We start from the raw sequence: 25,517 nt of genomic DNA, 5'->3' as shown, positions 1-25,517 counted from the left end.
AATCAAGTTTTACACACATATATTCGAGCATAATATAACGAATAAAAATTTATACAAGTTTAATAATATTTATAGAATTGGGTTGCGAAAATTTACTAAAAAAGGATATTACACTAACCACTACGTGTAAGATGATAACTTTTAAAACAGAGTAAATAAAATAACATATTACTGCAAATCAAACTATATTGAACATGTAAGTAAATTCAATCCGAATTCACCCAAAAAAAAAAAAAAATGAACAACAGGAAAAAGGAGTAAAAGGCAAACAATTACAGATAGATGCGGAGGCATGATTAGTGGAATGGTAAAGTGGAAAAACTAAGACGTGGAAAAATCAATTTTATATTATACAATTCATATCATATGCTCCACCACCTTAATTCAAAAGTCATGGACAAAACATCTCTCATGAGTAATACTGACATTTGCGCCCACCGTTCTCATCTGTTGTGCTATTCCTGACATATATCAGTTGTTTTTCGAGATCCAATACCCCTCTTATGATCATCTACATCATTCCCCAACATTTATCAAACACCTATCGAGTAGTATATCAAATGACCACATACATACTAAATCACACCGAAAGTTATTAATAGTACACTTACGGCCCCACAGAATCTCTCTTTCACGTGATTCGCACGTGCTACCGACTCACGCCGTTCTGCCCGCTAATTTCCCATCTTCCGTTCACTATCCATCCATTTTCGCCTGAATTCCTTTAGCAGAAGGTCTCATAAGAGCCGGCCGCCGCGTCTACCAGCTCCGTCCTTGATCAGGCGGTTTTCTGCTATCGACGCCGTCATTTTCCGGTACCGGTGAAATTCTTCTGTTCTTCGGTGTTGTTGTAGATCTGCAACTCACTCAAGGCGATAGGCTATAGATGGAGTCAATTCTGGCTCGAGCTTTGGAGTACACATTGAAGTACTGGCTAAAGTCATTTAGCCGAGATCAGTTCAAATTGCAGGGCCGTACGGCCCAACTTTCCAATTTAGGTAAAAATTTCATCTAATTACAATTATTTAAGCTTGTTTATTGATTATACAGCTCAAATTTGGTGATTTTGGTAGATATAAATGGAGATGCTTTGCATGCGAGCGCGGGATTACCACCGGCACTGAATGTTACAACCGCAAAAGTCGGAAAATTGGAGATCATAGTTAGTAGCTCTGTCTTTCTGATATATTGTTAATCTTTATTAAGTTCAAATGTTTATTTTTCCAACTGTTTTTGACCTATACTTTGGTTTTAAAATTGAAAGCTTCCATCAGTAAGCAATGTGCAAATAGAGCCAATAGTCGTGCAAATTGATAGGCTCGACTTAGTTCTCGAAGAAAGAGATGATATCGATACATCTCGGAGCTCTAGCAGGTACCTGGATAGCATTTAATATACGACTCTCTGAGGAGCTTCTTTTGATTATTGTTGTCTCACTTCATATCTTGCTGTCAGTGCGGCATCATCTGGTAGCTCCTCGAAGGGCAGTGGATATGGATTTGCTGACAAGGTTAGCAACATTAGAGAATCAGCTTACTTGGTTTTAATGTTATGGTTGAGTGTTCGAGTTAATTGTTTACATCGCCATGGGAATTTGTATACATAATTTGTTGAGATTTGATTGAATTCATGCACAATTTAGAATGTAACAATTTAAAGTTGACAATGAAATACTGGCAATCCAATGATTCCCATCACATAGGTGTTCCAAGGAAGGATGAAATACTGAAAAATGTTTTGAAGTTTGAAGATAGCTAATGTATAGTATAATCCAATGGAATCAGTAGACCCTTAGTATTGTTTAGTCAGCTTAAACCTTAGAGGTCTGTGGATGATCATATCTTCCAGAATAAGTGGGTTAGTTAAAGCATAAAGGTCTTAATTTAAGCTCTTGTTTCACCCTGTTGTAATTATTCTTTTGTTTCTTCATATTGTCCATCACCAGACTGAAAAGGAAAGGCGTATATTCATAGGGCTCTTCGACTAGTGAAATCATATGATATCCAACATGCAACGAATTGATAGTCGCAGAATTGCTCTTTTCTGTTGGGAAACCCATGTAACGTCTATGTTCTTTCATTTTCAATTTTTCTTTCGCTGAAAACTCAAAGCAGAGACTGTGTTGTATAGATAAATTTATTACATCATGTTTACTCTACTTTAGGTCGAGTGCTTTCATTATTCTACACTGACTGATTCCTATATGTACTACAGCCATCACCAGTCTTCTTATTTTCCTTGTCTTTGTGTTTAAATTCTCAATTCTGGAAAGATCATATACTTGTAAAGAGATTTGGTGGGGCGATCCTTCGGGATGAGTGATCTTGTATGTTGGCATTTTATTGTCAGATTGCAGATGGCATGACATTACAAGTGCATACTGTTAATCTTCTACTTGAAACTCATGGAGGTGCTCGACGCCGGGGAGGAGCAAGCTGGTAAGTGTTCAAGAAGTTCACTTCTGATTTTTTTAATCCTATTTTTTCCCGTTTCTTTCTCTTCCCGAGATCAATCCTCCACTCTGCACCTGTTTCAAAATCGGACTGGATATTCTTACTCCTGAATGGTTTTTTTTTTTTGAATGGTCACAAATTTTATATATCAGTGCAAAAAACTATGCCAAAACCATATGTAGAGTTGTGGAGCTAAACAAAACGTTAACCTTAACTATTTATAGAGCTTCTAAAATTTCTAGAATAACTTAATACTCACTAGGGCTTATTTTTTTCACCAAAAATTAAATATCAAAAGGGAGTTCATCTTGATCTTCTGAATTGGATTACCTGTGCCTTCAAAGCATCTCAAATTTCTTTCCCTCCAAACAATCCTCCAAATGCAGGCTGGTATCATCTTTCATGTGCTCTTCTGCCTGGGTAAACCTCTTTCCCTGTTCCAACATCTTAATAGCTCCAAAGAACCTTTTGGCATTGCCCATTTGATACCTCTCATGCACAAAAAGATGTTCCAGATTTGGGAAGTCACCTCACAGTTTTTTTAAAAAAAGATGACAGTTTCAGCTTTCTTACCACAAAGATGGCTTCTTGGACATAGCTGTATGCCTCTCTTCTTTAAGTTTTCGTCTGTTAAGCATGCCTCTTTAGTCTTTAACTACCAACCACATAAAGCATGTCACTTTATATGGAATTCTAACTTTCCTCATATACATATATATACACACACATAAAGCATGTCACTTTATATGGAATTCTAACTTTCCTCATATATATGTATACTAGTATTTATGAACGTGCGTTGCACGTTAATAATGACACGTGATGATTTAAACATTTATTTATATAAAGGAAGAATAAAATTTAATTAAAGAGAGAAATTTTATGTATAATATTACAACAATCATCTAAATGCCGAAAAATATTATTACATTAGCATAATACATGAATTTAAAATAAAAGTACATCGTTAAAACTTACACAAATGATCAATTTTGTCATGTTAGTTAGATAATTATATATTATAGTTTAAAAGTATTTAAAGTGATGATATCTTAACGAACACTTCTTTGTGGACAGTATTTTTTTGTGTATGTTTCCTCCTAATGCGTTGGTTGCTCTGCCTTAACCAGAACTCTTGTTGTCGATCTTTATATCCCTCTTGAAAGTGCAATATACAGTTGTTCGTGTAAGAAAACATATTGCGGTAAATATAGTCCAATATTTAGAATGTTTGTCCTTATGCTTTATTTATTATATTTGCAAAACATAAACATACTAAAAATTATTTTCACACAAATTTAAAAGGACATTCCTTAGTTTCGGAAGACGAAAGTTGAATTCAGGGATAAGAATATACTTAGAAACACATTAACCAGTATCATAATTTTTGCATGTATGACGTTATTGTCAAAACTTCTATATACCATCTGTGTGCTATTACATAAGCTATTCGGCGTATCTAAGTTTTTCAGTAGCATGGCAGACATATTTTTCTTCAAAATTAACCTATATACAATGGAAGATCAATTTTAACTTAGTCTACTATATATACGGTGACACTAACATAAGTAAGAAATAAGAAACATCACAACAAACATGTATGGTAGAAGGCCATTTGGTATTAAAGTATTTAAGTATTTTTCTTGGGAATAATTATTAGTATCATTTTCTGCTGAGTCAAAAACTGAAAAACATTTTGTTTTTACTATAAAATTTTGCAGTCAACCTTTTATTTAGTTGATCAACATATTCATTTTTGCTAGCTAAAATATCTTTTTAATTCTATCATGCGATTTGCACAAATTGCGTTTTAATCTAATGATAGAAATATTTCTTTTATTAAATGCACTACTATTACCATTGGGATTGATAACCAAGTGTTCGGGAAGAACCAAATCATCTTTTATTGGATGCTCTTCTTCGTTTCCGACACGAAGCAAGAAAACACTGAATATTGGATATGTTCTTACTTTATATTTATTGTCAGTTGAATCTTTTTCGTTGAGGCCAGAAGTATAACTTTGGTAAGCTAGCTTTTACAGTCTCTGCTTTTGTCGATTTTGGAACCACTGGTAGTACTTGACAGAAATCACCTCCCAAACCATTAATTTTTCACCAGACGGTTCATTAATATCCAATATATCTCTAGAACTCCGGGCAATTATTTCGATCGTTTGACACTTAGTCATAAAGTGCTTCATCCCATATTATCAATTTTGATTTCCTTATAAATTTAGCATCATTGCTCTGCTTTGATATATTTGTGATGGTTATTTAAGTTGTTTGACGAGGTATATCAAATCTAAAGTGGGTGATCTCACAATAAAATCGTTGTTTGTACACCACTTGCTATTATTGCTAACCGTGTCATGCCTCTTGATATGATATTTGCAAGTAATGCATGACATAGAAATATTATTTCGATTCCGCCGGTGGCATCTACAAAGAATAATCCTGTTATACCAGAGTCGACTCTTTATAATATAGTCTTGAAAACTTGTTCTTGTTTAGGATTTAGCTTTGATTGTGCTTCCTCAGACACTTGTATAGCATTTTGATACTTAATAATATACTAACCTTTTTACTTTGTGTTCTAGTGCTCTTTTTATGGAAAATATTTATGTACCCTGAGATTTTTTTTAACTTGAAAAAGAATTTTACTCATATGATAAATTTAAAAAATAATTGAATTGGATTCTCTTGCTAAATAATTAATTAAAAGATTTAATTATTTGGTTTTAACATAAAAAATAATTTATTCTATGTTGATTCAGATCTTAATATTAGTTCATCTCTTGTTTTGAATATTTAATCTTAATTATATTATTATCCATCATAAATTTTATTTTCAAAGAGTAAAAGATTGATATTACATTTCACTTTTAGATTTTTATGTTTGTAGAATCATTAGTGGTATTGACTCTTAAGACCATTTTTTTCCTCTTTCTCACAAATTTATATTCTTAAATATTTTCTTAGTTGTTGTTTAATAATTGGGTATTTTACACAAAAAATTGATAAAAAAAATATTATTTGAGTAGGAAAATAGTTCAAATATAATATAAAAATATATTATCGTGGTGATATTTTTTTCTCTCAATTTTAACTCTTTATGCATTCTATTTAATATTACTTTTATTTTTTCTTCGTATTGGACATTATGTAGTGGTAATGTATTGCCAATATGGAGGATTCTTATGAAAATGATTTTATTAAACCTTCATACATATTTTAAATAAGAATTTAATAGACAAAATTTTATTAATTTTAAAATTTTATATATTATAAATTAGCATAGAAGATATTGTAGTCCAAAAAAATAGGTTATTGCAGTTATGTCATTTCCCTATGAGTTCTTCCGTTTAATATTTTAGGGCAATTTTGATATATTAATATTGTATTTATGCGTTTATAATAATATAGGCTCTCATTTTTCTAAATGGATTTGGACAATATAATACATTCTCAAATTAAATTAGTAATAGAACATTATAATACGTTTTCAAATTAAATTGTTAATAGGAATTTTTAATAAGTATATCCTAAAAGTAATATGATTACATGACTAAATATATTTACTTGTTCAATTTTATATGGATTAGACAACCCGAAAATAATTATACTAATAAGATTCTTAAAGGTAATCATGTAGGATTCCGAACGTGTAGTATTATGTCCTAAAACTAATAGGATTATAAAGTTAATATCTAGAATTCCGGTTATGTCCTTTTATTATGAGTTATTATGCTTAAAATTATAAGGTTATTTTTGTAAACCGACATTGTATTCATGCTTTTATAATAATATAGATATATGTACTAACTTCCCATATTCTCCTGGATGCTCTCTAATCCATGTCGTCAAAAAATTAAGTAAAGGCATTAATGTATCAATCATCTAGTTACCAAACATTCGTGCAAGGTGCATATCTGTTTTCTTTGACAAGGTAAATAATTTTATTAATAATGAAAAAATCTCCTGCATACAAGCAGTATAAAAAAAGAGAGCATATATATATATATACACACTCCTGGATGCTTTCTAATCCATGTTGTCAAAAAATTAAGTAAAGGCATTAATGTATCAATCATCTAGTTACCAAACATTCGTGCAAGGTGCATATCTGTTTTCTTTGATAAGGTAAATAATTTTATTAATAATGGAAAAATCTCTTGCATACAAGCAGTATAAAAAAAAAGCAGTGTTATTAAAGGTGAAAAGTGCAAAAAAGCTCTAAGGTCTGTTGGGGCTTTAAGCGTAAAGCGCAAATTAAACGTGAGCTTTAATGATGAAAGGCGCAAATGAAGGAAAAAAACACAAATATGTATGTGTACTCCAAGACTAATAGTTAAAAGCATGAATAAAAACAATATGGACAAAGACATTGAAATAAAATACGATAAAATGAAATATCGATTGTCTAGTGTCGCCTCTTCAGCATTATACTCATTGGCAAGAATAAGTATGCCTTAGAGCCTTGATGACGACACTGAAGCGCCCGCTAAGCGAGGGAAAACGCTCAATATGTTTTGCACCTTGCTTCCGGGCTCAAGCTCGCTTTAAGCGCGCCTTTGACAACACTGGCAAAAAAGTAGAGAATTTGCATTATAATATATTCTCTGGCAAAAAGACAACCAATCTTCAATACAAAGTGGAAGCTTATGTCATGGGTGCACCAAAAAGAAACTAAAAAAAAGGAAAAGAAAGTGGCTATTCGTCAAAAGTACATAATCATTCTCCATCCTCTCGAACTCTCTCCTATTTCTTTCCTTCCACAGGATCCACGTATGTACTAGTGGGTTAACGTCCCAAGCTCTCCAATCGCTTTTCCTTCTAAATTAACTGGCTTCCTCTACTAATTTGATGTCCTAATGAGCTTCTTATCTAATTAGACGTACTTAATACATGGATCACCTTTGGTTTCTGGGATGATTGTTCCCTCTATGCTGCCTATAAACTAGAATGCAGCTGGTTGTCTACATTGTTACCTACTTCCCTCTCAGTGTACCCTAATACTTTTACATGCATCCTGGTGTACTTACTGGAAAAGAAATTAATCCCTGTGCAAGTTGGGGACTGTTTTCTGTATGATAGCAGCAATTAACCCCAGAAATTGAGAATAGAAGCAGGATGCATAAATCAGAGGTTTATAGGTCCAACCACATATAGTGTAAGAATGACCTTTAAGATGAGGCTGCTAAAGCGACAAAGCTACTCCAAAAGATGATAGAAATTCTCCAGTAGGTTTCAGTGATTTGCAAGCTTCTTATTCCTGCTAGGAAGTTCACTATAATGTACAGAAACCTTTCAACTCTAGTTTTAAGTCGATCAGGGCTGCCACTTATATAGGAAGATCTTTGACGCTATTATTTGCATAACGTTTTTCTACACCAATCTATAAGTGCACTCTACTAGAGAAGATTTAATCAGCAGTGTGCAAAACAGTATATCTAAAGGCTCCTAACTTGTAAATCACATGCTATTGTTTAATGCTCAGACCCCCTTGCATCTTTTGGCGGGGCTTAGCAAAAACTTGTGACTTGAGCAATTTTGTTTATCTGCTAGCTGTGGTTTCTTGCAATCATGTGATTTAGTTTTCCCTGTTAGATAGTTTTCTTACTTTTTAGTTTGTCTATTTCACCAGGGCATCACCTATGGCTTCAATCACTATACGTAATCTTCTTCTGTATACTACAAATGAGAACTGGGAGGTTGGTTGCATTTATTTTGGATAAGACTTGTATGATTGTTGCTCAAGAATGGCTCAAACAATCTGCTGTTGCAGGTTGTAAATCTGAAGGAAGCAAGGGATTTCTCTAGTGGCAAGGAGTTCATATATGTGTTCAAAGTAATTACATTTCCTTTTCTAATATTTGGCTACTTTCCCCATATTGTTTACGTGAATGGGATTCTATAATTCTTCTCAAGACAGTCTCTACAGGGTTGTGTTGGGTACCTTCTTTTTGTGCAGTGTCCTAAACCCTTTATTACTCATGTTTGCATCTTATATAATGTTGCATCATCTACTTTTCTCTTAATAACAGAAGCTTGAATGGGAACATCTATCTATTGACCTGTTACCTCATCCCGATATGTTCGCGGATGCACATTTTGCGAGCTCTCAAGGAGGACGTAACAAGAGAGATGAAGATGGAGCAAAGCGAGTATTTTTTGGCGGGGAGAGATTCATTGAAGGAATATCTGGAGAGGCTAATGTAATGCCAATTGGGCACACTGTTTTCTTCTATGAATCTTATTTCTCAATTGAGCCTAGCTTATGGATTTGAGGCATACATGCCATTGATATTGATACCTTTCTCGCTGTTACTTTGTTATCAGATTACGATTCAGAGGACTGAACTAAATAGTCCACTAGGGCTTGAAGTTCAACTGCATATCACAGAAGCTGTTTGTCCAGCTCTAAGTGAGCCAGGCATGTTGAAAAGATTATGCATTATTTGGATGTTCTTGTGTCTTGTTTTTTACAATCTACTTATTACTATTTCGATTCTGCAGGATTACGAGCCCTTCTTCGCTTCTTGACGGGATTGTATGCATGTATTAACAGAGGAGATGTCAATCCAAATCAGCAAGTATGACTGACACAACTGTCATAAAACTTTTGCTAATTGGTTCCAAATGTTGACATTATCTTAGAAAGTTATAGACCGATGTGTACTTCCTCTTTCTGACTTTTCCTATGGGTTGTTAACTATGGCAGCATTCTACAGAAGCAGCAGGGCGGTCTTTGGTCTCCATTGTTGTGGATCACATTTTTCTGCGTGTAAAGGACATAGGTTAGGTTGCCACCTCAAGTACATGTACTATTTTCAGTAATTGCACAGGCAGTGAGAGGATAACTAGCTATCAAAAGCTAATGATACATCTATCTGATTAAACCAATTAAACAAAAAAAAAAGAAGAAAAAAGAATAGAAATTCAAATTCGTACAGTTTACTTTAAGGAGAATAACTCAAACAGTACAATCTAAAAGTAAAAGCATAGTCAAACTTCAAGGATGCAACACACGATGAACTTTATCAATCAAATGTATGGATCAAGATTTAAATTTGGTGGGTAAATAGACAAAATGTAACATCTTCTTTGATAAAAAAAAGAATATATAGTTTGTTGGAGTTCATTTTTGGTAGAGGAAGATTTCTAAAACAGCTTTGTAGTTTGTAATATTTACCTCTTGTCTGCCTTTCTAATGATCTTATTTGTTTAATTTTCTTTGTTGGATCATCTTTCCATCTTTTTTTATCGCTTCATCTTTTCATCTTTTAATGTTTGATTTTGTTCAATTTCAAGTAAACTTCAGTCTTCAGACAAACCTAATACAAATAAATAAAAGTGAGTCACCTCCTAATAGATTAAGCCCTTAGATGAGGGGCAGAGATCTTTGCTTCGAGCCTCACCATCATCCAGTTCTTGGCTCAAGAAATGAACCGGGTCCGCATGTAAGGAGGCTGTGTCCTCTCTAATAGTTTAAACTTTCTGAGGAGGTGGTTCGCACAATTCACCATCGTCCTTGTTTAAGATTTTAAGTACACTTTGGATTCTCGGACTTGTGGGGATCTTTCATTGACTAAAGTATTTTCTTTAAAAGGTTTTTTCATTAATAAACACCAAATGGTGTCAAAGTATGTAGAAAGTGTGTGCGGTCGACCACATACATCTGTTATTACTCAAATCATCTATACATATTTTACACAAAAGAAAATGAGAAGAGATTTTTGTACATTTTACATTCTGTGCACTCTTTCACAGGACATTCCATTTCTTTCACTCCAAGTTGGCCGAAAATTTTCAGGAAAGGCGTTCTTCCGTTTCCTTCCTTTCATTGCCAATCCTCTGTAAACATCCCAACTTGTGAGTGCCTTTGTCACAGTCCTAGTTAACACCCATGCTATGTTGAACAGCGAGAATGCTGATCTCAAAAAAGATGTTAACAAAACTACAATGCAAGGGCAGATGACTAGTCTCCTCTCTGAACTCCTCGGACAAGTGGGCAAAATTACCATTATCTGCCTCCTCTTGCCTAAGTTATATGCCATAAATACTGCACTGCGTACTGTACACCATTTGGAAAAAGCTACATTTTTTGTGCCTCACTTTCTTCTACACCACCCTCGTATATATCCTTAAAAGTGATTTCACCATGCATAGCCCCTCCCCCCAATACCATCTTGTCCTCCCGACTGGCCTATCATATATTTGTATAGAAATACTTCAACCTCCTCCACTTTCAGTCCTCAATGGTTATTCCCGAGTGATTCTGTAACTATCTGCTCTTAAATATTCGCCCATCATTGCCTATGTATAACTTGCCACTCCAAACACTAACAGACAGCCAGCCTCCACCCGTACCATTTGATTGTGCTCAAACCACCGATGAACATGTGATTCTTTTCTACTTTTTGCTTTTGAAAACACTGAATTTCGGTTCATGGAGACGAGAGTGTTACATCTTGTGCATGAGTTCACTTCAAAGAATTTTTGGGTCACTTAGCGGTTTCCTATTCTTTGCTAGAAGACAGCTGAAAAAAGTAATGCTTCAATGTAGTTCAGTGCATCAACTATCAGCTACCCCTCAAGCAATATATAATATTCAAAATGATTGTGATACATATGTTTATTTGAAGATCTATTATTGGATGTTATGCTTGCCTTCTCTGCGAAGTCATTTATTTACATGGAGGATATTGTAATCGATTCTGTAAGGTTTCTATTTCTTTCAAAATTCCACTAATATGTGTCAGTTTGCTTTGCAGAATTCCAGCTTGAACTGTTGATGCAGTCTTTAATCTTTTCTCGGGTATAGCTTCTTATTTAAAAAATAAAAATAAAATATTCTTATCTTTTATAATGATTCATGAAAGTTGAAACGATGCAACACATTGTATATTGGTGGAACCAGCTGTTCTTTTTACTTGTTGTAAGGGCCTTTATATTGGATTTTCCCCTCTGTAGGGAAGTATCTCAGGTGGAGAAAGTGCAAAATGCTTGACTCGTCTTATGATAGGGGGAGTCTTTTTAAGGCAAGTTTCCACGATTCTGTCATCACTTCACACATTCACATACTACACTATTTGCAAAAAATCATTGACTGCAACTTTAGCTTAATTCAGCAATAAGATTTTATTGTTTATCAGTAGTTGCAACCAAATAACCGTGTTTTCTTTGAATGTTATGCATTCTATGTATAGGACTCTGGTAACTCCATTTTTCTAAGCTTAACATTAGTTTATGAGGCTCAGAGATGTCTTGAGAGAAATTTTACCTTCATAGTCATACAAGAGTTGAATTAATTAAGTGTATTGTAAATGCTGTTGGCATTATAGCTATAGCTTGAATTATGCTAGTTTTCAAATATGGACAGTTTACCTTGTGAATGACTGCGAGGCTAGGAGCCTCAGTTCACTAAATCTATCTCGTATTATGTTTTGTACTTCATGGAGAGTTTAACTGAATCTGAACTCGCAACACCTTACTGCTCAATGTATTGATTCTCTGAGCAAGCTAAGTGCTTTGTTAATATATTTTTGTATTTGGACCATTTATGTTCATCAAATACTGTTGGGTTTGACCCTCAACACAACGGGGTAAATGTAGTTTCTCTTTGTTCTATTGCTAAACTATATCTACTTGTCTGGAGTAGTGGAGTTCATGCAGTAAGTTTTAACAGTTCTTACCTTACCCTTATGGCAAGAGGAATACGGACCCAAGGATCTCAAAATGTTTTGCTGGAAAAAAGTAAACTTTAATTTAGTCAGATTAGGGATCCGTTATTTCATAACGATCTGGTTAAGTGGATACAAAGTCTTCCCAGAGTTGAATTTAATTTCCATAGCACGTTCTAAGTGCACCAATTGCTTGAAATGCAGGGATACATTTTCACGCCCTCCATGCACCTTGGTGCAGCCATCAGAGCTGGCGGATTCTGATGATGTTTTGCTCATTCCGGACTTTGGTACTGTCATCAATTTTGGAGGAAATACGTTATGTCTGGATAGAAAGCTTAGTCTAGAATATATGGTTGAATTTGACGTATTTCTCTTGTTGCTTAATCCAGGTAAAGATTTTTGTCCTCCCATATATCCTCTAGGGGACCAGCAGGGGAACTTCAGTGCTGGGGTCCCCCTGATATCTCTCCATTCTCTTCAGCTCAAGCCTTCACCATCTCCACCAATTCTTGCTTCTACCACAGTTATCAATTGTCAGCCCCTTATGGTATTCATATTCTATTCTAGATAACAACCTCATATTGTCTTTTTCTTTGGACTACCTGATGAACTTATGTTGTTCTTCTTGATTGGTTGTCAGCTTCATCTTCAGGAAGAATCATGTTTGAGGATATGTTCCTTTTTAGCAGATGGAATTGTAGTGAATCCTGGAGTAGTTCTATCAGATTTCTCTATTAACTCCCTTACATTCAATCTTAAGGGGATAGATATTACTGTCCCATTAGACACGGGAACACCAAATCATACTGTTTCAGGTGAAAATAACACTTGTCAGAGTTTGTTTGGTGGGGCAAGACTTCATATTGAAGATTTCGTCCTTTCTGAGTCACCTGCTCTTAAGCTTGGGCTACTACACCTCGAGAAGGATCCGGCATGCTTCTGTCTATGGGAAGATCAACCAATTGATGGTAGCCAGAAGAAATTGAGTGCTGGTGCTTCAGTCATTAGTTTATCTCTACAAACATGTAATGATGCAACTGGACTCCAAAATTCTCTTACATTATCTTCAAATTTATGGAGATGTGTTGAGCTGAAAGGTGCTTGCCTTGAAATAGCTATGGCTACTGCAGATGGAAGCCCTTTAACAAATGTCCCACCCCCTGGAGGAATTGTCAGAGTGGGAGTTGCCTGTCAGCAGTACTTCTCCAACACTTCGGTTGAGCAATTATTTTTTGTCCTAGATTTTTACACATATTTTGGGAGGATAAGTGAAAAGATGGCAGTAGTTGGGAGGATCAATTCGCACGAGGAAGTAAGTCAAAAATCTTCAGGTGGATCATTAGGTGAAAAAGTTCCGGGTGATACTGCTGTAAGTTTAGCAGTGAATGATCTGCGTCTAAGATTTTTGGAGTCTTCTTCCACTGACATTTCAGGAATGCCTTTGGTTCAATTTATAGGCAAAGAGCTGTCCGTCAATGTTACTCATAGAACCTTGGGTGGTGCTATAGCCATTTCATCAAGTTTGCTTTGGGAAAGTGTTGAAGTTGATTGTGCAGATACTCTGAGTAGCCTGCCATGTGAGAACGGCTTGGCGTGGACTTCAAACCAAAATGGCCAGTTGATGGGGAATGGATGTCAACTTAGATCTGTCTTTTGGGTGCAAAACAGGAAGATCAATCAATCAAATGGTAACTTTGTTTTAGTTCCCTTCTTGGACATAAAAATGGTACAGGTGATTCCATATAAAACACAGGACATGGAGTGTCACAGTCTAAATGTTTCAGCTTGTATTGCTGGTGTCCGCCTTGGGGGAGGAATGAATTACACAGAAGCCTTGCTTCACAGGTTTGGAATTCTTGGGCCAGATGGTGGTCCTGGGGAAGGGCTTACTAAAGGTTTGGAGCATTTGTCTGCTGGGCCTTTGTCTAAACTTTTGAAAGCAACACCTCCTACCATCAATGAGCTTGAAGACGGTTAGACTCTTCAACTTATGATGTTATCTACTCCTGCCATCCGAATTCGGTTTTGCACTTTTGGTTTGGTATGATCATTAAGAGAAGAGTTGAAAATATGAGCTTTTTAGTACTTGCGAGGAAACATGTGGAGCCATAGTTTGAATTTTATGCTTAAAAAGAATAAATTAGAGGAAGAAATGATATGTAAAAGAGTATAGGTGGTCCACAAATCTGTCTTATTTTGAATGTGTTAAAACTTTCCCTTTAAGGAAAGTGCGCAGTGTTTTTGAACAACTTACAAATTAGGCACAGGCAATTAAAACAACTTATAAATTAGGCACAGGCAATTCGGGATGGATGGAGAATTCATTTTCTTTGTCGTCTATGAGTTCAGTGATTAACTTTGCTTGTGATCTTTTTGTTCAATGGTCATCTCATTTCTTCATACTTTTCTTCTTTCCAGATGGAAAGGACACTGGAAGATTACAGTTGGAAACACCTGATGATGTGGACATATCAATCGAATTCAAAGATTGGTTATTTGCTCTGGAAGGTGCACAAGAAGCAGCAGAAAAGTGGTGGTTCTGTGATCATGAAGATTCCATCAGCGAAGAGAGGTGTTGGCACACAACTTTCCACAACATTTGTGTCAAAGCAAGCAGCTCTAAGCATGTAACAGATGGCAGCAGAAAATTGTCTGGCAAAAAAAGATACCCCCTCGAGTTGATTACTGTAAGCACTTTATTCCTATTGTGCAATGTATTTGCCTCAGTGGAAACTGATAAAACTTGACCTCGTGTTATAAGGTACTTTATATCTTGCAGGGTAGCTATTGTTTTGAGCATTTATTGCATGTTGAGATTTTTTACAGTAGCTCTAAAACAGTGCTTAGACAAGAAACATAGCAATTATTTCATAGTTTTACACCTATCTTTATAGCTTCAGAGGTTCCAAATACTTCTTAGGGTTTTTTTTATGTTTGGGTTACTTTTGTCAGTTGTGGCCCTGGTCTCTTGAGGTGAGCACATGAACAGATTACTATGCTACCTTGGTTTTTATGCAAATATCTATTTGCTGTTCTCTTTTTCACAATTGTCTTCTTGAGCCGAGAGTCTATCGGAAACAACCTCTCTACTCCTCCGGGGTAGGGGTAAGGTTTGCGTACGCACTACCCTCCCCAGACCCACTTGTGGGATTTTACTGGGTTGTTATTGTTGTTGTCTCTTTTTCTCAATCATTTTCAATTCACAAGTAACAAGTCTAGGAACTGCTGCAGGTTGGTGTGGAAGGTCTGCAGATCTTAAAACCGCGCTCTCGACAGAGTATCCTGCGAGATGTTAGTCCTGAAGGACCTATTAAAGAGACTGCTGAGACATTTGGCGGTATGAACATCGAAGTAGACATAGTGAATGCCGAAGACAATATTGATGATGGAATGGGAAAGTGGATTGTCGAAAAGTTGAAATTCTCTGTCAAACAGCCGGTACGAAGATTTTGTGAGTTTGTCATTTGATTTCTATCTCCCTGCTCTGAATATGTATAAAGTATGTTGCATTTGGCAGATTGAGGCAGTGGTGACGAAGGCTGAGCTCCAGTACCTTGCTTTCTTGTGCAAGTCTGAGGTTGACTCTATGGGTCGGATTGCCGCTGGAATCCTGCGGGTACTTAAGTTAGAAGGTTCTATCGGCCCAGGAGCAATCCGTCAACTCAGTAACTTAGGTAAGTTTTGCATCTTATTTGAAACTTTCTTTTCACCATATATCTCTTCATTCTGTAGTGTGAGATTCTAAACCTAAATGTCGTAAGTTTACTGAATCAGTAGCACTTATCCGTATAATTGCTAAAATAGAAGTCTCTGCCGTAAGATAGCTGAGCTCGGCTCCAAAAAGTCCCCTTCAACGAAGAGCAAGGCCATGTTTGTAGGATACCGCATACTAGACATTTAGTAAATGATGCTATATCATGGCCTTGTTCTGGACTTGTCAGATTAATTGTTCTAATGCTTTGTTTTGGTTGAGGATTAGTGACTTGGACCAATGAATTCTTGCAGGAACTGAAAGCTTCGATAGAATATTTACCCCTGAAAAACTCAGCAGGGATAGTAGCAGCAGTAGTATAGGACTAAGTCCATCGTCAAATTTAACTGGTGGAAGCCGGAACTCATGTATAGAGTCAACAGTAGCTTCTCTTGAAGAGATAATGAAGGAATCACAGACCAAATGTGCTGCTCTAAGTGTTGAACTAGGTAGTTCTGCATCTTCTGTCGATGATTTTAAAGAGCTGGGTCAGAAACTGGAGAATATGCAGAAACTATTGATGCGATTGCGAACTCAAGTTTGATTCAATTCTCCTCTCCCAAAGTTCTATCTGTAGTAGGTTGTTTTTCTATAGTTCAAGTTTCATACAGGTCAGCCATTCTTTGTTGTAGATATGTACTATCTAAAATATGTTGAGCATGTAGCACAGCGAGAAAATGTAAAAAAAGACACCGCAGTTGCATAGAAAATTTTGTATTGATGTATGATCGAATTCATCACCCACTTATATAAGGGTGTCTTTACATTATATTGTTGTATTTTGCCAACAGTAAATGCAAGATCATTATGTTGGCCACATAGAGCAACATTGATTTTCCTTTGCTACAATAATTTTGTTTTGGGTAATCGAGAAATGCCCGAGTCAGTGATACACAGATTGATTTTCCTTTGCCACAGTACTTTTGTTTTGGATAATCGTGACATACAGTTCGACATTCGATGGATAATGAGTCCATCTTTTTACCCTTTTTTCATTAAAAACCTTTAGCTTTTGTCTATGATAGAGTTCAAGATCATGACATGCATCTAATTCACATTATACGCACTTTAACCAATAAACCAAAATCCTGGGACCCTTTTTGCTGCAATAATTTGGATTGTTATCATTAAAGGGTAAAGTCGTTCTTTAATGGACGGGACAACCTGCGCACATCTGTACTTGTGATGTGTGAATACTGAATATGATGGGCTTATAAATTGAAAATCTTTACTTGTCTCGCGTAAAAATTGCATGGGGTAGCCACTTTTTAAAGTGGTATTTACTTTTCATCCAGCATTTAAGTAGCCATTAATCTATTAAAATTAATATGAAAAGACGGTGTTACCCTTTCTTCTATGTCTTCTCGAGCTCGGCAGGAGGGTTCAACAAGTCTGACATAAATACTATGCAATCAAGCACGTATAGATTCCCCAAGCTTGGATTGGAAAAGGAGATGCTACGAATTGACACATCAACACGATATGCTACCATAATATTTAACAAAAGATTAAAAGGCATATTAAGAACAGACATTTTCTCCTGGTGGATATTTGACCAAATCTTGATTTTTCAGTGTATATAATTTGCTTTATAATCTTCTGAATTAGATATCAAAGGAAGGTGTTTTACACTCAAGTCACAGTCTAGTCCTGAAATTAGAGTTACAAGTTCAAAAGTTAAGGACAGGTAGTCCTAAACTTAGAGTTACAAGCTCAAAAACTAAAGACAGATAGTCCTTAACTTAGACTTACAAGCTCATAAATTAAGGACAGCTAGTCCTGAACTTACAATAACAAGCTTATAATTTAAGGACACTTGGTCCTGAACTTAGAATTGGAAGTTCAAAAATTAAGGACACTTGGTCCTTAACTTAGAGTTACAAGCACAGAAATTAAGGACGGGTAGTCCTGAACTTCGAGTTCCAAGTTCATAAGTTAAGGACATATAGTCCTGAACTTAGAGTTACAAGTTTATAAATTAAGGACAGCTAGTCCTGAACTTACAGTAACAAGCTCATAAGTTAAGGACACTTGGTCCTGACCTTTATGAGCAGAAGGGTATTTTCGTCCGGACGAGTAAAAATTTATTAAAGCAGTGGATAAAGACTAAAGACATTTTAAACAGTGACTTAAAAGTAAATACATGTCTTATTACTGGCTAACTGTGAACTTCCCCCTACAGATGTTGTCCTACCTTATAGCTAGCCCACTAAGCAAGAGTGAGCCGATACAAATATGTCTAGTACATACGTAAACTTAGATGCGACTTCTAAAATTTCTTTTAGCAAGGCGTCAGAGTGAAAAACTGGAAAAAGTCGATCAGAAGAGAGCGCCAATTCAGACAACAAACTAAGACCAGTATCACCTAATTAGCAAACAAATCTCAGAACTTTCCACTCAAGGCTACACTGAATTTTTGCCACTACCAAAATTAACAACTACATGCATCTTCAGCAGTAAAAGTACCAAGTTAATTCACTAGTACATTAAGTTAGTTTCACAAGAAAGAGGTTAGAAATAAACTTAAAGTAGCATTTGGCAGGTTTGCTTGCATGTTAGATATGTTCTAGATCCTTCAAATACCATATTCAATCAAAGTCTCCCATCACTGTCGGATGTCTTTGGCAGCTGCTGTGAATTGAAACATTGAGACATGTCCTGCTCAAACACCTAATGAAAAACTCAAGAAGTTGCTACCACATCCCAGCGCCATATAGTCCCATCTTCACAGCAGCTAAGTATGGTGCTGAAGAAAAAAGACATCGATTAATTAATGCACAGATTGCAAAAAAGAAAAACATACAGAAGAAGCAATTAAAGTGTTCTTGGATCTTAACCTCCCATCAAAAGACATGGCAGTCTGTCTAATTGGAGATTTAGATTGAACATGAGATAACCTGCAAAAATGAAGCACAAACACTTGAAATCCAAATCATAAATGAGAAGGATCAGAAACTAGGTAAGGGTGCATGGATGGAGATCAACCTTGCAATCATAGCTGGTGGACTGGTTTGTAGTTCCCAGACAAAGATCTTGCCTTCCCTATTCCCTGTTAGATGTAAGGTCAAAGGGTTCATTCCAGTACAAGCTTGGAAGGAAACTTGCAAGGAGAAACATAGCATGCATGCAGACCGCGCATCTGTAGTTTTCGCGTTGCATCTTATTCTCAAATTTTCATAATCTTGATTCCAGATGGTCACAAGTTACTAATCGCCAACCTCAGCAACAACATGGTGTTGCACGAGCAGTAAATTCTTTAGTAGAAACAATGATAACAAACGCTCATTAAGTCGGGACATGCAATATTTTGATTAACACTTCGTATTACCTATAGCTGCTGCTTTGTAGTGGAAATCACATGAAAACTTGATGAACCAAATATCACACTCTGGGACAGGATACTTTTGAAGGATGTCAACTGTGCCCTAAAATTAGAGCAATATACATTAGGAAGTTGAGTGTCAATGTTTAATATAGTTCTCAAAAAGAGATTCCAGGATCATGATTTCTAACCTCTCCAGGAGACTGTTCTTTCATCTTTGGTTCCCATAATACAATTTCATTGTCAACACTCTGAGTTCCGACAAATTTAATGGATCAGTACAGGTAAAAATATGACAACAATATATAAAAAAAGAGAAGATATAATCAAACAATTAACATGTCATTTCCAACTTGAGGTAGACATCTCGGAGGTTAAAAAAAAAGTGATTCAAGCTAGTCTTTGATTTTACAGAGGTTCTCAGGTTTTCCGATTTTCCCTCTCTTGTTAAGGGGAAAGGAAGCTAATGCCAATCAAGAATTCATATAGCAGAACAGTTAGAGAAAAGAAAGAAAGAACTCAGGTCATGAGCAGGTCATGCTATTCACCTTGGACAAGATAAAATCACCAAGCCATCTGTTACAGTCAACATAGTTGGAATGAACTGATGCGATGAATATCTGAAATGATAAAGAGGGGGTTACAGCAAGCAAAAGTTACCCAATAAAACTTTCAGAAGAAAACAAAGCGGAGAAGGTGAGAAGCTACAAGAAGAATACTCACTGGAAACTGTACATATTTTGTGGGAAACTTGGAAGGAAGATCAGTCCAAGTAAACGATTTCTCTACATATGTCCAGAATTCTGCAACAAGGTCATCAGAAAAGAATTGCTAGCTTAAATTGATGTTACATTTTATTTTTCAAATTCGAAACCACTGAGCATCAATGGAATAGATGATGCAGTACAAATCTGATCCACAACCAACTCTGCATCCTCCTACCAGGAACAGTAGATTATTTGCTGATACATATGACCATATATGGGTAGTAAAGTAGTCTAGATGACAAGCATTCTCAACACCAGAATATGCAATGTCTAGGAGAACTGCATGCTGACTCATATTTCCTTCTAGGTAGTTGGTGCATTTCTTGGTGCATTTATAACAAGCAAATCTTTGACTTATTGACATCATTTTCACACTTGTGACAGAAACAAGGATATCCTCATGGAAATATCTCTTAATAAATTCAACGTATTCTATACTATACATTGGGGTGCAAGTCATTAGTTTAGCACCTCCCAGAAGTCGTGCCAGGATCAGAGAATATAGGTGACACCATCAAATTTGGAAAAAGTACAGGAACACATCAACGACAATATTAATACCATTATGAAGGTTCAGGACAAACCTTGAGAACAAAAACAATCACAAGTTGTTCCTCTAGAGATCACTCATTTTTTTTCTTTTTCAATGTTCTAGTAGGTGATGACATTCCTTTAGTCGTATATCATATGTCATTTCAACAATCTATAGGAAAATGAAAATGACTACATATTTACCTTTCATTGACCAGATCTTAACAGTATTATCCATTCCACAGCTAGCAATACGATATATGTCAGAAGGATGGAAGTCCTACAACCATCAAAACCAGCTGATATGCTCAACATCCTAGTTCACAGTATTCTTGACAATAGATGTGAAAGACATTAATTTGCTACCAGCTCCATCCTTGGAGTGGGATTGCAGTAAATACAGTAACTTACCACACTGAGTACTTCATTCCGGTGACCCCCAGCACCAGCAAATATCAAAATGCATATTCCAGTATGAACATTCCACAAGCGAACAGATTCATCCTGGCCAAATCTCGATGATTAAAATATGCCATATGAAACAGTTCCAAAATTGATCTTTATTCTACATGCATCTTGCAACAGTGCAAGAAGTAACCCATTTAAGAGAAATAAAATTTCCTCGTGGAAGAAGAAATAAGACAGAGAGAAGGATACTTAAGGTACATACTTTGCTGGCAGATACTACAAGAGATGGTTTCAGGACTTGAGTCCTAATTTCATTTATTGAGTCTCCATGTCCCACAAAGCTCTGTTCAATCATAAACAAGTAAATGGAAAAAGGTGAATCGATATATGCTATTAAGTTAACATGTAACTAGTTTCAAAAGCATCTTCATTTTTTCAAACTTGTATTGTTTAACTGGATATCACTTAACATGGATTGAATCATGGAGGAAAACTTAACTTGCTTATATCACAATGGGAGGACAGTGGGAGGCGACTCAAAGCATTTTCCGGTTGTTATGGGGTTACACCAAGGATATGCGCTCAGCCCGTTCTTACTTGCGCTGGTGATGGACGCACTGACACACCATATTCAAGGGGAGGTGTCATGGTGTATGTTTTTCGCTGACGACGTAGTTCTGATTGATGAGACGCGAGGCGGTGTTAACGACAGGCTGGAGGTTTGGAGACATACCCTTGAGTCTAAGGGTTTCAAGTTGAGCAGGACTAAGACAAAGTACCTGGAGTGCAAGTTAAGCGTCGAGTCGGGGGAAGTGGGTATGAACATAAGGCTTGGATCACAGGTCATCCCCAAGAGAAGTAGTTTTAAGTACCTGAGGTCGATTATCCAGGGGAACGGAGAGATCGACGAGGACGTCACACACCGTATATGGGTGGGGTGGCTAAAATGGAGGTTAGCATCAGGAGTCCTGTGTGACAAGAAAGTGCCACCGTTACTCAAAGATAAGTTCTATAGAGTTGTGGTTAGACCGGCCATGTTGTATGGGGCAGAGTGTTGGCCGGTTAAGAACTCTCATATCCAGAAGATGAAAGTGGCAAAATGAGGATGTTGAGGTGGATGTGTAGGCATACTAGGATGGATAGGATGGATAAAGATTAGGAATGAACTTATTCGGGAGAAGGTGGGTGTGGCTCCTATGGATGAAAAGATGTGGGAAGCGAGGCTCAAATAGTTCGGGCATGTGCGGAGGAGGAGCCCTGATGCTCCGGTGAGGAGGTGCGAGAGTTTGGCCTTGGTGGGTTCGAGAAGAGGTAGAGGGCGGCCTAAGAAGTATTGGGGAGAGGTGATCAGACAGGACATGGCGTTGCTGCAGATTTCCGAGGACATGACCCTTGTTAGGAAGGTGTGAAGGTCGAGCATTAGGGTTGTAGGTTAGGACGTAGCCGAGTCCGTTGGTGAGGCTAGTTCGATAGGGTTGGCCTTAGACTGCTAGTGGTTAATATTGTGTTCACACTATCCTTCCGTATTTCATAGCATCGGGGCTTATTTTCTGATTTTGTTATTGCATTTCAACTATTTTCTAGTTCTTATAATGTTGTTATTATTTCTTTGATTTCTGTTTGATGGTACTAATATATTGTCCCTTCCCTTCTCTTCTCGTCTTTTCCGTCTTCTTAAGCCGAGGGTCTTTCGGAAACAGCCTCTCTACTCCTTCGGGTAGGGGTAAGGGCTGCGTACACACTACCCTCCCTAGACCCCACTTGTGAGATTTTACTTGGTCGTTGTTGGTGTTGTTGTAGTATCACAATGAATAAGATGGATTGGATCATGGAGGAGAAGAAATATATTACAAGTCAGATAAAAATTAATTAGATGGATGTTATGATCATTTGCAGAAATTCACTCTAAAATTAAACAAGCAGCTAGTCTTCTTTAACCATGTAAACGTGCAAGCCAAAGTTTCATGTACAAGACCTTGTGTATCTTCTCATTGCCAGCATCAATAACACGGAGAATTCCATTTATTCCTCCAGCCACTATGAATGGACTCCCATCAATATTGCAAGCCCAACTTACAGTGTAAAAGGATTCATCTTTCTGATCTACAAAGCACATGGAAAGGCCAAGAGCTTTTTAAGCATACAAATCACATATGTAAAGTATAAATGCAGTAACACAGAACTTGCAACTTCTTACATCTTCATCAATATAAGACTGCAGCACAGCAATAACACCACCTTCCAGACATTGGTAAACAGTCACCTGACAAGCCAACAGAAAAATTGAAGACTTGAGTCTGAGCTATCACTATTGGCATACAATGGATAAATATCAGCACTCCTATTCTTCTATTATTGTTTATCTTCTTTCAGTTTCCCTATTTTTTAACAATTCTCAGATGGCATAATCTACACTAAGAAAAGACACCTCATTTACACGAACATGAAGCCTCTCCAAATTCTGAATTTATTTTAAGCAATAAAAGATTGCCTCATGCATAACTCTCAAGTTGAACAGAAATACAACAAGTTTTATAATTCCATCATTCTCACGTTGAAAAGAAATTATACAAGATTTCTAGATTATAGGCAATTCTAATACAATCATTATCTTTGGCATGAACAAAGGGTATATTAGCAAGGTAAAGCAATAGGGAAATATTTGCAATCTGTAAAACATGTGGCACTCTGCAAATACGGAGAAACAAAAGAACCAATCAACAGTTACTGTGTATAAAGTAAACGTGAGCTAAAAGCAGGCATAACAATCCTAAGTAAATAAGAAGGTTTCAGCAATGAGTTAAACATTTTTGCTTCTAAGCATTAAAAAATGAATGTGTGGGAGAGGTTGGGGTCCTCCATTCTCGAGCCTTCAATATTAAAGTAACTTGCAGAGCTACATCTGGCACATTTAATTGAAATGAACAATAGAGAGCATTATTGAACTTGAGGTTTTAACAAATAGGCAAAATGACCAAGATGGAAAAAGATTGATGCTTTCTATCTAAACATTACACCTTCTCCCATATAACAGTCAACAAGAAGTAAACAAGTAGTAAAGGCGAAGCACGCTCGTGAGTTTTCATGTACTTGTCATCCCTAAATGAAAAGAAGAACGTGAGTTAAATCCTAAATAATTTCCAGCAACACAATAAGCTTCAATACCAAACTAGTGGGATTCAACTATATGAATGCTCTATATCCAAAGATTCGTCTTTAAGGAAAATTAGGGCTTATTTAACTACACCGCTGAGCAGAGAAAAACAAAATAGGAGGTAACCCAAAAAAAAATAAGAGAAACAAAAAAGAGAAGAAGAGAGGAAGAGGAATAGTACTCGATTTCCGCCGACGGTAGCAAAGACATTGAAGTAGCGAGAGTCGATGAAGTTGAAAACGACGGCGTATAACGGACGTTTGCCTTCTTGGAGTCTGTTAGTGACTCTGTACTCTTTTTTCTTTGACGGCGTTAACGATCCCACCACCGGCTCGCACCCTATGGGTATCCTCGCCATCACTCCTCAGCTCAGTCGTCAGCGACAGGTTTTTGTGTTTCCGCCAGACACGGCGCACGAACACTTCCTTTGCTTCTTACAACAATTATACCCCTGTCGCTGGGCGTCCACTATCTTCCTTCGTTAGTCTTTTAATGGAAGTAGTAAATCCTCCTTTTAACAAGTATTAACACAAATAGTTGCTCATGAGTTATAATATACGTATAATTTATGTATTATATGTATATAATTATATATAATTTAAACAAAAATAAATAATTAATATGACTAGCTATTTGTGTAAAGAACCCAATCTTTAGTTGATTGTCAAGAATCTCTTATCCAAAAATCCAAATCATACGAGTTCTTTACTTTTTATCCAAAAGCAATTCCTAATTCAAAACGGGTCGTTTAATAAATGTATAAGAATAATGTTGAATAGAGTGTATTAATAATGCGGATATTAATTATATCGGTATTAGTTATGTATGCAGTAGTTATGTTGAGATTATTTTTATCAACTATTTGGTTTGGTGTATTAAAATTATATACATTACATAATTATTTTAGAAAATTCTTTGTTTATTAAAATAACCGCCAAATTCTTTAAGGATAATTGCATTAATTTGGTCTATACAGTTTGTGCAAATGTTGATCCAAGACGTGTGTCCATGGAGCAATTGGCCTCACATGAGAGAGAGAGGAAGAGGAAGAATCCTACCATTGTAGAGAAAAGTATTTTAATTTTCAGAAAAGGAATTGCGTGTTCTAGGCTTTTTTCTTTTAAATATGATTTTTAAATAGAAGGGATGATTTATTGAAAGAATTTAATATTAGAAAATAGGGTGGAAAAAAAATTAGAAAAGGCGAATTTGTCAACTTGTATCTTATATACATTAATGAAAAACATGTCAAAAGAATTATAATCAAGCATAAAATCAATTTTGTCTTTAACTAGGGGTGTACAAAGGCCAGATTTGTTCGGGTTTTTCAATTATCAAACCAAACCGTCTCGAATTTTTAAATCTATAAACTAAACCAACAAAAGTCGGATTTTTCAATCTCGATTTTTTCGATTTTTTTCGGACAAAATCTTCATAGTATAAAA

General features: G+C 36.2%; 2 protein-coding genes across 2 annotated transcripts; one reads left to right on the top strand and one right to left on the bottom strand.

Moving 5' to 3' along the window:
- The first annotated feature begins 411 nt into the window (after nt 1–411).
- On the top strand, nt 412–16,707 carry LOC104088190 (uncharacterized). Its single transcript, XM_070181501.1, has 20 exons — nt 412–998; nt 1,074–1,162; nt 1,265–1,374; nt 1,456–1,510; nt 2,350–2,438; nt 8,098–8,164; nt 8,239–8,301; nt 8,498–8,668; nt 8,793–8,886; nt 8,970–9,046; nt 9,175–9,250; nt 11,228–11,271; nt 11,427–11,494; nt 12,341–12,426; nt 12,529–12,686; nt 12,780–14,112; nt 14,558–14,826; nt 15,371–15,577; nt 15,657–15,813; nt 16,145–16,707. The coding sequence occupies exons 1-20, from the start codon at nt 887–889 to the stop codon at nt 16,432–16,434; spliced, it is 3,615 nt and encodes a 1,204-aa protein (XP_070037602.1). The 5' UTR covers nt 412–886; the 3' UTR covers nt 16,435–16,707.
- A 1,481-nt stretch (nt 16,708–18,188) lies between these two features.
- LOC104088191 (polycomb group protein FIE1) lies at nt 18,189–24,570 on the bottom strand. Its single transcript, XM_009592833.4, has 13 exons — nt 24,254–24,570; nt 23,116–23,181; nt 22,894–23,016; nt 21,181–21,261; nt 20,922–21,014; nt 20,715–20,790; nt 19,936–20,015; nt 19,761–19,832; nt 19,404–19,463; nt 19,219–19,315; nt 18,876–18,939; nt 18,728–18,787; nt 18,189–18,636 (listed from the first exon to the last, which is right to left on the bottom strand). The coding sequence occupies exons 1-13, from the start codon at nt 24,428–24,430 to the stop codon at nt 18,573–18,575; spliced, it is 1,113 nt and encodes a 370-aa protein (XP_009591128.1). The 5' UTR covers nt 24,431–24,570; the 3' UTR covers nt 18,189–18,572.
- Between the last annotated feature and the right edge of the window lie 947 nt (nt 24,571–25,517).

The sequence above is a fragment of the Nicotiana tomentosiformis genome, chromosome 7 (assembly GCF_000390325.3).
Source record: "Nicotiana tomentosiformis chromosome 7, ASM39032v3, whole genome shotgun sequence".
NCBI lineage: Eukaryota > Viridiplantae > Streptophyta > Magnoliopsida > Solanales > Solanaceae > Nicotiana > Nicotiana tomentosiformis.
The sequence above is the reverse complement of the archived record's forward strand: the minus strand, read 5'-3'. Positions and strand labels throughout refer to the sequence as shown.